Consider the following 15,814-nt stretch of genomic DNA (forward strand, 5'->3'; position numbering starts at 1 on the left):
GAGATTCGAATCAAGAGTTCAAATGTACCAAAAAATCACTTAGAGAGTCTTGTCCACGTTCCCAAACAGAAAGGATATCATCAACGAAACGAAACCAGATAGAGTGTTTTAAGTGGAAACTATTCAAAGCAGACTTCTCAAATCTATGTAAAAATTTGCCAAATAAGGAGACAAGACAGTGCCCATGGATAAGTCCATTATTTGAAGGAAAAATTTGTTTCGGAATTTAAAATACGAGGAGAACTTGTTGCAAAGACGGACAAGGTTCATTATTGTATCAATTTCCAATGTTTTGTAATCCGACCAAGCTGAATTTTCCTCTAATTTTCTTTATAAGGCCTGCTCACATTTATGGACATCGCATGAAGTGTACATAGAAACTGCATCAAAACTAGATAAAATAGTATTTTCTGTTGTACTTTGATTTTTTAACTTCTCAAAAAGAACTATGGTGTTTTTTATATAGGATTTCTGTATGATCAAAAAAGGCTTTAAAATGGTGGCTAAAAATTCCCTACACCCGTAGTTGGAGAACAATAGCATGCTACAATAGGCCGTAATGGAATATCTTTCTTATGGATTTTAGGAAGACCATAAAACTTTGGGGCTGAACAACCTTTGGGGTAAAATTTCTGTACATTTGAGGGGTAATTAGTCTAGTATCTTTTAAAATTCCTAGTTCTTTTCTTAACTGCTGTGTGTATTTGTCCGTGGGATCAATTTTTATTTCTTTGCAAGTATTTTTATCCATTAAAATGGTATTTTTATCCATATCCATTCAGAGTAAAAAAAAAAAAAAAACGAACAAAAAAACAGAACGCCTAAAAATAAAATTAATCCTATTCCAACCCAAGGCCTGCACATGGAAACCAAGCTTATTAAAGTCGTCCACTCGAAAGTTCTATTCGAGCCTTGACAACCCCTACATGATGTCAGGAAAAGTGTAAGAAAGATAAAAAGACAAAATACAAAACATAATATTTATTTCCTGAAGCATCTAAAAATACAAGACACAAGAACAAGCACTTGAAAAATCCCCAGAATTTTGTTTTAATAACAGTCAAATAAGTATAAAATGCACAGATTAAGGAATAGGCGTGGCTTCTACAGCAATGCTTTCAATTCCTACTTCATCCGCTCCTCGAGCAATTCGGAAATATCCATTTTCGCCCCAGGATGTTCCCCAGCTGTTTTTGACAATCCAAAATTTCTCTTCGGTAGATTTTTCCATGCCATATCCAACCAGCAAAACGGCGTGGTTTGTCAACTAAAGCAAAAAGTAAAAAACAGTAGTTAATTATTATTTCAAATTTTGATTTTAGTTCTGTCCAAGCACTAAGAAAAAACGAGTTCAAATAAGGACAAAAAAGTACAGAATGACAAAAGAGTAGGCTACATATAATTTAAAGGCTGGACCAGCGTGGCCCCCTCTTCTAAAGTTTTGAAAGCATACTCATGCGAGTGATAAGCTGAATTTTCCAAAGATAATACTCCATCTTTTCGGGTAGTACCTTGGATTGGTTAAACACGAAAACTCAACGAATAAAATTCGTTGGCTAAGCCCTCAGGTAGCACATTGAGCGATATTGATTGAGCTTAAACCTCTATTCCCACTAATCCAGCATCATATATATTCAGTTTTAATGAGTCAAACTATTAATGTTTCAGTAAAAACTAACCCATGCCTTTATTATGGCTTTTTCAAGTGAAGTTGGCCGAGTGAAAACAACATATTGCTCACTGGGTTTTACTTTCCCTAAAAAAAAAACAGTTCGAATGTGCCTATTTGCCTTATGAGACTCAAGAAACAGCAATAGAGACGAGCAACCAGATAAAGTAAAAAAAAAAGACTCAAAAAAGCCACAATGATTTCATGGCTAAAGATAGCTGGAAAACAAGAAGAACCTCGTTTCGCAAACTGACGTAAAATGAACACTTATTCAATAAGAATGGTCATGTTTAGAAAGAGCTTTCTATTCCGATTGCCATAAAAAAAGCTTCAAAAGAAACCAAGACCTGTAACAAAACATAACGAGATACTGTACACATTTTTAAACACAGCCACAAGAATAAAAAAGACTCATTTTTTTTTAAGTAAACATGCTATCCAATTGAGCAAATACAGGGTAATGCTCAAGTGTCTGAGGATTGATTTATCTTGTCTGTGTTCAAATACGAGCAGTTTATCTGAAATATGATCGAATATGTTCTAATTTCAATGTAACGTCTATAATTAAAAAAAAAAGATATCAGTGACGTGACTCTGTAAGATCAGCACGAAGTTGACCCAGCTCTAAACGGGTATCTGAAGAAATCTGGGGAAGGTAAACAGGAAGGATGTACGAAAGCACAAGATGGCTATATGCCTGGTTTGATTTACGTTTTATATACCTTTCAAACAGCGTCCATCCAGTTCCATACGTCCTTTATTCAGCAGAAAAGGTATTCAGATAGGCTTCAGCCTCATGAATTGAATCTTGTTCGTAAAAATGAGTTCTCAAAAAGCTTGTTTGAAGGAACTAGGTTTAAAAATCAAAGGTAAAGGTTCGATCCCGTCTCAAGTGGTCTTTGTTCATCAAAAATTGCTGTTTAAAAGAACATCCAGAGAACAATAATTCGTTCACATTTTTTTCAAACTGCCCAAACCCAACAGGTTATTAAAAAGCAAAATATTAACTGCACTCCGTTGTTGACGGGTAATTATGTATGTAAGTATACAGTATTTACACCATAATACTCGAAGTTCGATTTATTCTTGTAACGGTTGGAGAAATCCCCCCCCCCCTGCGTCAGACTAAATTTAAAATTCTGAAAACCTCAAAAGCCACATAACTTTGATGCCACCTTTTGTTCAAATTTTAATCCAAAGTCCCTTGTGTCCTTTTTCTTACTTTTTCATAAGTTAGAAAATGACTTTGTGGTATTCTTGGTTAGGTATTTCTACCACAATTTTAATGGGGTATCTGCTCCAGTAATTTCAAAATATACAAACGGGGCGATAGAACTTCAATTAAGTCATCTTAGGATTCTCAGTTTCATGTAAGGAAGAAAATACAAAAATACTTCGTCGGCTTTTGATGATGGCAATTTCTTTTTGTGTGTGTGCGTGTTTTCCCATTTTTGTGTTCATTTTCATTTCTCCATGTTAGGGTTGTCTGCTTGCCCAGCGTTTCTTTCTTCTTCTTTTGTGTTCGTATTATTAGTCTTTTTTAAAGAAGAAATACGATGCTCGTTATGGACAATTACACAAACACAAACACAAACACACACACAAAATCACTCACACAAAAAAAAAATATAAAAAAAACACCCACAATCAAACTCACAAACACACAATCAATCTAGCACACTCAATCAAAAACTCACTAACACACTCTCACCCTAACTAACAGACACACAAACATACAAACACACACATACACACACACATACACACACACAAAGACATACACACACACACACACATATACACACACACACACACACACACACACACACACACACACAGAAACACAAACACACACACACACACACAGACACACACACACACACACACACACACACACACACACACACACACACACACACACACACACACACACACACACACACACACACACACACACACACACACACACACACACACACACACACACACACACACACACACACACACACACACACACACACACACACACACACACACACACACACACACACACACACACACACACACACACACACACACACACACACACACACACACACACACACACACACACACACACACACACACACACACACACACACACACACACACACACACACACACACACACACACACACACACACACACACACACACACACACACACACACACACACACACACACACACACACACACACACACACACACACACACACACACACACACACACACACACACACACACACACACACACACACACACACACACACACACACACACACACACACACACACACACACACACACACACACACACACACACACACACACACACACACACACACACACACACACACACACACACACACACACACACACACACACACACACACACACACACACACACACACACACACACACACACACACACACACACACACACACACACACACACACACACACACACACACACACACACACACACACACACACACACACACACACACACACACACACACACACACACACACACACACACACACACACACACACACACACACACACACACACACACACACACACACACACACACACACACACACACACACACACACACACACACACACACACACACACACACACACACACACACACACACACACACACACACACACACACACACACACACACACACACACACACACACACACACACACACACACACACACACACACACACACACACACACACACACACACACACACACACACACACACACACACACACACACACACACACACACACACACACACACACACACACACACACACACACACACACACACACACACACACACACACACACACACACACACACACACACACACACACACACACACACACACACACACACACACACACACACACACACACACACACACACACACACACACACACACACACACACACACACACACACACACACACACACACACACACACACACACACACACACACACACACACACACACACACACACACACACACACACACACACACACACACACACACACACACACACACACACACACACACACACACACACACACACACACACACACACACACACACACACACACACACACACACACACACACACACACACACACACACACACACACACACACACACACACACACACACACACACACACACACACACACACACACACACACACACACACACACACACACACACACACACACACACACACACACACACACACACACACACACACACACACACACACACACACACACACACACACACACACACACACACACACACACACACACACACACACACACACACACACACACACACACACACACACACACACACACACACACACACACACACACACACACACACACACACACACACACACACACACACACACACACACACACACACACACACACACACACACACACACACACACACACACACACACACACACACACACACACACACACACACACACACACACACACACACACACACACACACACACACACACACACACACACACACACACACACACACACACACACACACACACACACACACACACACACACACACACACACACACACACACACACACACACACACACACACACACACACACACACACACACACACACACACACACACACACACACACACACACACACACACACACACACACACACACACACACACACACACACACACACACACACACACACACACACACACACACACACACACACACACACACACACACACACACACACACACACACACACACACACACACACACACACACACACACACACACACACACACACACACACACACACACACACACACACACACACACACACACACACACACACACACACACACACACACACACACACACACACACACACACACACACACACACACACACACACACACACACACACACACACACACACACACACACACACACACACACACACACACACACACACACACACACACACACACACACACACACACACACACACACACACACACACACACACACACACACACACACACACACACACCACACACACACACACACACACACACACACACACACACACACACACACACACACACACACACACACACACACACACACACACACACACACACACACACCACACACACACACACACACACACACACACACACACACACACACACACACACACACACACACACACACACACACACACACACACACACACACACACACACACACACACACACACACACACACACACACACACACACACACACACACATATATATATATATATATATATATATATATATATATATATATACATATATATATATATATATATATATATATATATATATATATATATATATATATATATATATATATATATATATATATATATATATATATATATATATATATATATATATGTATATATAAATATATATATATATATATATATATATATATATATATATATATATATATATATATATATATATATATATATATATATTTTATTGGTTTACTTTTTGTTTTCAACTTTTCAATAGCTTCCCAGCGTTCCTTTCTTCTGTTTTAATGGATACCTTCTTTTTCTTTTCTAAAGGTGAAATACAACGCTCCTTTAGGTATCCATTTATATTTTTTGTTTGTTTTTTTTTTTTGGGGGGGGGGTATTTTACCTGTCCCATATTTAGAGAGCGTATAGTAACAAACTTGCCCTGAGTTTCTTTCTTCTTTTTTTCCGTTTTGTTTGTGCCTGTCTTCTTAAACTTTTCTAACGAGGATATGCAATTCTTGTTTTATGTCCAACTTTAGATACTTGTATTTTGCTGCACTATCTTACTTCAATAAAGCATATAAACAGTACAGAACTTAACAAGGTACAGAACTTAATAAATTTGTGCATCATGTGAATAATTATAGTAGCTTGCGTACATTTGTATATGACTATTTTGTTGTCTTTTTTTGGGGAGGGGGGAGGGGGAGACACACCTTTGTATTCTCTTACTGCAAAATTTAGTTCTACTAGCTTCTATTGTTAGACAGGAGAAAATAAAAAATGCGTGCTTCTTTCACAGAAAACTAAAAATTAATTCATGTCCTGTCCCTTTATTTATTTTGTTTATATTTTCCAAGTCATACGTATTTTCCCAGTCATTTTCTGGATTTATCATAACATTTCAAACTATTTTATATTATTATTATACTATTATACAGAATAATTATTATATAAAAAGTTGTGAACTTTGCCCATTGCTTACACATAGTATAGGTTATTGCGAAGTATACAGACGTTTTCATGGGGGATTTTTTCTGGTGAGGGGGGAGGTGGAGGGGGCGGGGAATGTGGCTACGTGGGATGACCTTTCCATGTGGGAGTTTTTCATGGGAGAGGGGAATTTTTCATGAAGGGGGTGGAATTTTCCATTACATTTCAAATTATTTTAGCACATATTTGACCCCCCTTTGGCAGTTTGTAATAAGGAAATAAGGCCTAGCAATGAATATTTGAAACATTCTGTTTTTCATGCACAAATGGACACTTGCAGGTCCTTTATTTCAGATTCACTGACAGTCCTATCATTAAATAAAAAGTTCAACAAACCTCAAAAGGGTAGATTTTATCAATCAATTTGGTATGACGATAAATACCACCCGAATAGTGCATGAAATCAGGATAGACCTCAAACGACACTGACAATGGACCCCCTTCAATCAAGGCAATTTTCATGGCTTCTTCATTACAGGCACCATAATAACCTAAATAAAACAGGACTAATAATGCTACAAAGATATTTTAATGCGTGGTGACGAATAAAGTGAAGCAGAGTTTAAGAACCAATATTGACTTTTCGATGTGTAAAACAAAATCCTAAACATGAAACAAGTAGATATTTTCCAAAAATGAAGTTTTTTCTACTTCTTCCCCAAAAGAAAATAATTTTTGTTGCCCTTCCACCGTGTTTCATCAAGTTATTATCACTGAGTTTTCAAAATTACGCTCTCTCTCTCTTTTTCTTTTCATGTTTTTAAGCTTCTTCCCACTAAATCTGTCGCTGAAATTGTTTTTCTGATAAGATATTGTCAATATGCCGATCCAGGAGTATTGCAATACAAAAACATTATGCAAAAGAAAAGTTTCTTCTGCTTCTTCCCCAAAAGAAAATAAATTTTGTTGCTGTTCAAACATGTATCCTTTTGTTGTTATCACTTATTTTTTAAGTTTACGCTCTCTCTCTTTCATTTCAAGGGTAGGCTTTAGGCTCCTACACAATAAATCCGTCGCTGAAATTGTCTTTTTAATAATATGTTGTCAATATTCTGATCCAACAGAACATGAAAAATATAAAAACATCGCATGCAATTTTATATTCCAATATAAAAACGTCGTATGCAATTTTATATTACAATATAAAAACGTCATATCCAATTTTATATTCCAATATAAAAACGTCGTATGCAATTTTATATTCCATTATAAAAAAGACGTATACAATTTTATATTCCAATATAAAAACGTCGTCTGCAATTTTATATTCCAATATAAAAACGTCGTTTGCAATTTTATATTCCAATATAAAAATATCGTATGCTATTTTATATTCGAATATAAAAACATCGCATGCAATTTTATATTCCATTATAAAAACGTCGTATGCAATTTTATATTCCAATATAAAAACGTCGCATCTAATTTTATATTCCAATATAAAAACGTCATATGCAATTTTATATTCCATTATAAGAACGTCGTCTGCAATTTATATTCCAATATAAAAACGTCGTATGCAATATTATATTTCAATATAAAAACGTCGTATGCAATTTTATATTACAATATAAAATCCTCGTATGCAATTTTATATTCCAATATAAAAACGTCGTATGCAATTTTATATTACAATATAAAAACGTCGTATGCAATTTTATATTCCATTATAAAAACGTCGTACGCGATTTTATTTTCGAATATAAAAACGTCGTATGCAATTTTTAATTCCAACATAAAAACGTCGTATGCAATTTTATATTCAATATAAAAACGTTGTATGCAATTTTACATTCCAATATAAAAACGTTGTATGCAATTTTACATTCCAATATAAAACCGCTGTATGCAATTTTATATTCCAATATAAAAACGTTGTATGGAATTTTATATTCCAACATAAAACTTCGTATGCAATTTTATTTTCCAATATAAAAACGTCGTATGCAATCTTTAATTCCAACATAAAAACGTCGTATGCAATTTTATATTCCAATATAAAAAAGTTGTATGCAATTTTATATTCCAATATAAAAACGTTGTATGAAATTTTATATTCCAATATAAAAACGTCGTATGCAATTTTATATTCTATTATAAAAACGTCGTATGCAATTTTATATTCCAATATGAAAAGGTCGTATGCAATTTTATATTCCAATATAAAAACGTCGGATACAATTTTATATTCCATTATAAAAACGTCGTATGCAATTTTATTTTCCAATATAAATTCGTCGTATGCAATCTTTAATTCCAACATAAAAACGTCGTATGCAATTTTATATTCCAATATAAAAACGTTGTATGCAATTTTATATTCCATTATAAAAACGTCGAATGCAATTTTATATTCCAATATGAAAAGGTCGTATGCAATTTTATATTCCAATATAAAAACGTCGGATACAATTTTATATTCTATTATAAAAACGTCGTATGCAATTTTATTTTCCAATATAAAAACGTCGTATGCAATTTTTAATTCCAACATAAAAACTTCGTATGCAATTTTATACTAGTCTCGAATGGATATGTTTATGTTCCTGTTCTGGGTTTGTGAAAAATAGAATTTTAGCTGGCATAGACAAACCCCTTAAATCAGCTGCTATGCAAGTTATATTCTGTCTTTGGTAGAACACTTCAATTTGTATTTATTATTACAATAGTATTAGCAACTGAAACTTGTGGTATATTAACATTAAGCGACTGAACATTAAGGAACATTAATTTATTTTTTACGCTGTCAGCACGACACACCCTCAAAGTTCCATGCCCCCTCCTTCTCCCTCATACGCACATAGCCTCATACGAAATGAGAATTTCAAGACGGTCTTTTTAATTTGAATAGACAGAAGATCCAAAAGTGCATATATGCATTTCGAACACTGTTTTTATTTGTGATATGATCAGCAAAAGAAATGCTTTTCTTATTTGTAGAAAAAGAAAGATTTCTTAGAATAAATACATTTGTGGACTTTCAATTTAGTTGCATTACTTCAAAAGAATACTTTTTTTCCAATAAATTACCTTCTGATTCTATTACATTCAAAAGGATCGAAAATTGAGGGCTAAAACCAATCCTTTAAAATGATTATTGATAATTTCTGAAGCAATATGTTTAGTTTGCTGAAATAATATTTTGAATTAGTGAACCAGTGTTGCGTTAATTAATTTCTTTTACACGTGAACGGAACACAATAAAAGAAAAAGTATTGATGGAAATTAGTTGCGTATTCGGCTAATACTGAAGAATTACTGGAAGTTTGAGTTTTTTTGTTTTTTTTTCGAAAAAATTTATTGAAATTAGAATGAAAAATTCATTTTTTAATACATTTCATTTTTTTGAAAAGTTTATATTCATCAATTAAATAAATCTTTTTTTTTGACCTTAGACCAGTAGTTTCCTGTTGTCTTTATGATATTCCACCAAAGAATTTTAAGAATACCGGCATACGCAGAGTACATACAAATGGGGATTTTTTCCTTAACTAGTAGTGGAAAAGATGTAGCCTACATTTTTAGAAGCCCCCTCCCCCATAGGAATCTTGATAGACCTATGTTTCAAAAGTGAGAAGTAAGAATGCGATATCAATAAAACAGATATAGTACCTCCGACGTATCTAAATTTGGATACATAATGACGATTGCACTTTTTCTCGTTACATTCACTATCTTTTCCCGAATAAGGGGTGCATTCTTCTGGAACTATGCCAAAATCCTAAATAAAAAAAAAATATCAGAGATAAGCTGAAATGGGTGAGCCACCTAAGATTAACCAACTAAGATTTTTTTTTGGGGGGGGGGGGTATTTAAAATATTCAATGCTTAAAAATGACTTATAAACTGGATACAAGACATATTGGAGCAGATGGATAAAGTTCAAAAATCCATGTTTTCCCTATAAATCTCATTCTTAGAAAAAAAAGCTGAGCCACGTTTAGTAATGTTGAAGAATAAATTTGAAATGGAGGATGGATTGGAACATCCAATCTCAAACGGATGTAGCACAAAAGAACCCACTTGATACACAAATCGAGGTATGAATTTTCGCTTTGGTAGTTCAGTCCTACACCAATTGGTGGTTCAAAACAGGCACAAACTTCGTAGTTTCTCTAACAACTTGGAAATATGAACGTATAATCACTTTGTAATTCAATGAGGGGGTCTTGCAATGATAATCGTCTATATAATCAGCACTTACTTCGCAAGGAATCAAAACCCAAACATGGATGTCCATCATAAGTAGGTGAATAATCCTATTTTGTAAATTTTCATACACATTGTGTAACCATTCATTATACAATGGAAGATCTTCATATTGCCAAGCGCTACTAACAGAGAACAAACAAAGAAACTGTAAATGCATGATACATTACATAGTTCATATTCAACTGGCGTTTCTTAAAAAAGCAGCAATAACACTTTTACTAGATATGGGATCAGAATCCTTGCCTTAACGCTACCTATTAAGCGAATTTATGGTTTTAACAAACAAAAAATACATCACATTAAATTCATAATAACAAAAAAATATAACGAGCTTGTTTTCTTTTTAATTCACTAAAATATTAGTGTAGACCTCCAACTTTTTGTTTTGCCCATGGACCCACATGCATATTCTATGGACCTCTGGAGTCCATGTTGATCTTACCCTATGTATTCCGGTTGAAAACCCCTCACCAAAAATATTCGACTACTGCCCAAGTTCCTATTCTATTTCTAGCTGGTTCACGGTTAAATTTTAAGATGGTCTGGTTATATATATGTGCATTAATGATCTATCTTCACCAAGTTTTTCATATATTTACCGCATAATAATAAACCACGCGGTGCTAATCTCCGGCCCCTTTGCCTGGTAAATGCCTGATCTTTGTATTCTGTTCGATATCCAGGACACGAACTTGGAATAAATTTTCGTGCGATTTATAAAAATACAGGACATGAAGAAGTTTTGTGAAAATCTGCAAAGATCTACTATGAATAAGTATTGAAGTTTCTAGAAGTTTCTAGAAAATGCTAACAATGACGAATGGGTTGATTGGTGCTTGTCAGTGCTTCCATTCCACTAATGTGGGAAAAAGTATTTAAGTGAAATTAACAGTAGGACACAATCCAAAAGTAAGTATGTTATCGTGCTTACTATTTGAATAGGGATGTTAAAAAAAAATTGATTCTCATGCTATATTACCAGTGTTTCTACTTGAAATTTTTTCAAATCCCTAAAAGGCTGGTGGAAAATCCCTAGAAATCCCGATTTTCAATATCAAATTCCATAAAGGTTTCCCCATTTTCTGACTTCTTTCCAAGTTACAAGTAAAACCTTATTACGCTGACTTTTAATAACATTCGTTCAAGACGACTTATTTTGCAACTCGAGACCTTTTACGTGTACCAAAATATCTTCTTTTGACGTTTAAAACAAAGCTCGACTGTATTTTTCGACTAGTTAACTTTGGTTTTGATTTATAGATTCAGGTGCCAGATCTCATATTCTGGACCATGTGAATATATTTTAATTATTTGTTTTTCTTTCGCATTATTTTTTTCTTCTCTATTACTATTTTTTCAACACTCTCGTTTTTATTTGAATTGGTACGAAGGAAAGGCATGAATGATATCCGACCAGTCACTTTTTCACGCATCATTTTTGTTTTGATTTTTTTTTATATTGAGTTGTGCTTATGTTAAAACTGCTTATGTTATGTCACTAAATCAACAAAAAAAAATCACAAGAATTATAATACTATTTATCAGTGTGTGAATAGTTATTTGGCTCCTTTACCATGTTATATACAGGCAAACGAATGGGAAGGGCGTAAAATTACCCCCCTAAATGTTGAAAAATACCTTTAGATTGGAGTTTTGTTTTTTCTCAAGCGAAAATTTCCCTTAACATTTTGAAAAGTGCCTTTTCGCATCTTTATACAGAGGATAGAACAAAATCATTTTTTCTTTCCTGTAATTTTCCTGATTTGGTACCCTGGTTTTATCCTGCAATTGGTGAAAATTGGTTATCGGTGATCGAATTGAAAAATTTACTTTTAATTTCTAATTTTTTTCCTTGTCCATTTGAAGCCCAAGTTTTTCCCCCAACAAACGTGGGAAGTATTTTCTTTTCACTCTAGATGAGCTAGTGTAATTACTAGACACCAGCAACAATTTTGAAAATGACTTTTTTTTATTTTTATGCAAAAAATTTGTCCCGCCCTTCAGAAATTTTAATAAGCATCCGGTCTTATTGTTTCTTTAATAAAAGTGATTCAATGAAAATGTCTTTTTCCCAATATATTTCCATTTATTACTGACAATTAATTAGAACAAAATATTTTCCCGAAAAAAAGTTTTTCAAGGATAGTAAACAGCTCCATTAAACCAAAAATGAGCAAAACAAAATTAGATAATCTACCAAGCGTGAAACTACCACAAATCAGCGTCAATAAATAAATCAAACCCAAAACGAACAGAAATAACAGTAAATAACCGAGTCAAACTCAAAACGAGCAGAAATTAACATGATTAGGGCTCACAACCCCTATGAATTCTCCAGGCCAGAACATAAGTTGCAAACTACTGAGGAAATACAAATGAATGTGTATTGCCAGTTTAATATACATATGCTCATATTTATTCTTTAAAATCTTGAGAATTTTTTATTCACTTAAGTTATTAAAGTTAAAACATTTAATTTTTTAAATGTTTAAAAATTTAAACATTTAAATTTATCGTTCATGCGTAAGGTTCATAGTTGCTAAAGCGATGATGAAATCTCTTCCTATTGGTTGAGTAGAATCAATGGAATGGGCAGCCTCCACTTGCGTGCCTCAGATAATCAAGCGCTGAATCAGCATTTATAATTATTCAGTGCTTGGATGAAACGTGATTTTTGATTTTTAGGAAGTTTTGATGTTTTTCATAGTCTTAATTATTCATTTTCTGTGTATTTCCGAGCAATTTATATATGAGCAAATAGAACTCGATGAGATAAAATTGGCTGTTTGGCAGCTTTGGATTTTTTAACTAAAAAGATGTTTTTAAGAAATATTATGACGACTAAAATACAAAAAAGTGGCAAAATAGCTTCAGATAAGAATTTCAAATTGTAGAAATACAACGCTTGAATTGGTTTTTGCCGATTTTTTGTGCTTTTGATATTAATGTTTTTTCTTAAACAAAAAAAAAAAAAAAAAAAAACGTTTCCAAGTGGAAAAATCGAAAGCCGTTAAACAGCCGATTTCGTCTCATCGAGTTCTATCTGCTCATATATAAATTGCCCCTTAGAAATGCTAAGCACGATGACATCTCTACCTTGACTGCAAGCCTTCAACGGTTTATTAAGTATTGCTTTCAACCTCTGTTGTTTTTCCTTTCTAATGATGATTGCGCAGAAGTTAATTCACTAAAGACGCTCGTTAGTGCGTCTACATTTGGAATTTTCTGGAAAACTGGGTAGTGTAGACCGCTACTGCCGTTCTAGTTTATCGTAACAAAAATCCATATGCTCGGGAAAAAAAAGAAGAAAATCCAAATTTAAAGTAAAAATAAAGTATTAAAGTAGGTCTAAAAATATTAAAGGACAAATTTTCAAAATAAACTAGTCTACCCTAAAATTTAGTAGAAATGGAAGCACTGAGTGCTGTAGCTGTGTGAATGAACGAGTGGCGAAATTGTCAAATTGACAGTGCGTGAATTGCCATAGTTGGAGTTGGATTTGGCGTTTTTAGTGTGAATGGGAAATACGAAAGCTTGAATGTACTATAGTTGGATGGAAAAGGAAGCAGTAGTCTTCTCAGATTGGATTCTGGATGATTTCTCTTGTCTTTATTTTCTTTCTTTATTTTTTTCTTTGTTTCCTCTTCTTATCTTATTTTATTGTTGGTTTAAGGGGGGTGGAAAAGAATCAGGAGGAGTATGTTATATCATAGTACTATGTATTATATTAGTATTATGTGTATTAGTATTATTATGTATTATAAAGTTTTACTTTTATGTATTATGTATAGTATTATATATTCATATTTTTCTTTGTTTTCTCTTCTTTTTTACCCTCTTCTTGTCTTATTTTATTTATTGGTTTAAGGGGGTGGAAAAGAATCAGGAGGAGTATGTTATATCATAGTACTATGAATTATATTAGTATTATATGTATTAGCATTATTATGTATTATAAAGTTTTACTATTATGTATTATGTATAGTATTATATATTCATATTTTTTCATTGTTTTCTCTTCTTTTTTTACTCTCTTCTTATCTTATTTTATTTGTTGGTTTAAGGGGGTGGAAAAGAATCAGGAGGAGTATGTTATATCATAGTACTATGTATTATATTAGTATTATTATGTATTATAAAGTTTTACTATTATGTATCATGTATAGTATTATATATTCATATTTTTTCTTTGTTTTCTCTTCTTTTTTTACTCTCTTTTTATCTTATTTTATTTGTTGGTTTAAGGGGGTGGAAAAGAATCAGGAAGAATATGTTATATCATAATACTTTATATATTATATTAGTATTATGTGTATTAGTATTATTATGTATTATAAAGTTTTACTATTATGTATTATGTATAGCATAATACATTCATATTTTTTCTTTGTTTTCTCTTCTTTTTTTTTACTCTCTTATCTTATTTTATTTGTTGGTTTAACGAGGTGGAAAAGAATCAGGAGGAGTATGTTATATCATAGTGCTATGTATTATATTAGTATTATGTGCATTAGTATTA

At 34.1% G+C, this 15,814-nt stretch overlaps 1 protein-coding gene across 2 annotated transcripts in view; it reads right to left on the reverse strand.

The window, feature by feature from the left end:
• Window positions 1-966: 966 nt before the first annotated feature.
• The window catches only part of LOC148940846 (dipeptidyl peptidase 1-like), a 91,738-nt gene continuing 76,890 nt past the window's right edge, over window positions 967-15,814 (reverse strand). The window contains exons 6-9 of one of the 2 annotated variants that reach the window (XM_089104789.1): window positions 12,869-12,883; window positions 10,696-10,804; window positions 7,420-7,574; window positions 967-1,267 (exon numbers count right to left, since the gene is read on the reverse strand). In XM_089104789.1, coding sequence (XP_088960915.1) covers window positions 1,085-1,267; window positions 7,420-7,574; window positions 10,696-10,804; window positions 12,869-12,883 — 462 coding nt within the window. In that variant the 3' untranslated portion in view covers window positions 967-1,084. The remainder of the gene's footprint in view (window positions 1,268-7,419; window positions 7,575-10,695; window positions 10,805-12,868; window positions 12,884-15,814) is intronic. The other variant, XM_089104788.1, reaches the window with a different exon arrangement.

Source organism: Artemia sp. Qi Xiang Cuo, chromosome 19 (genome assembly GCF_049724085.1).
Source record: "Artemia sp. Qi Xiang Cuo chromosome 19, ASM4972408v1, whole genome shotgun sequence".
NCBI classification, from domain to species: Eukaryota; Metazoa; Arthropoda; class Branchiopoda; order Anostraca; family Artemiidae; genus Artemia; species Artemia sp. Qi Xiang Cuo.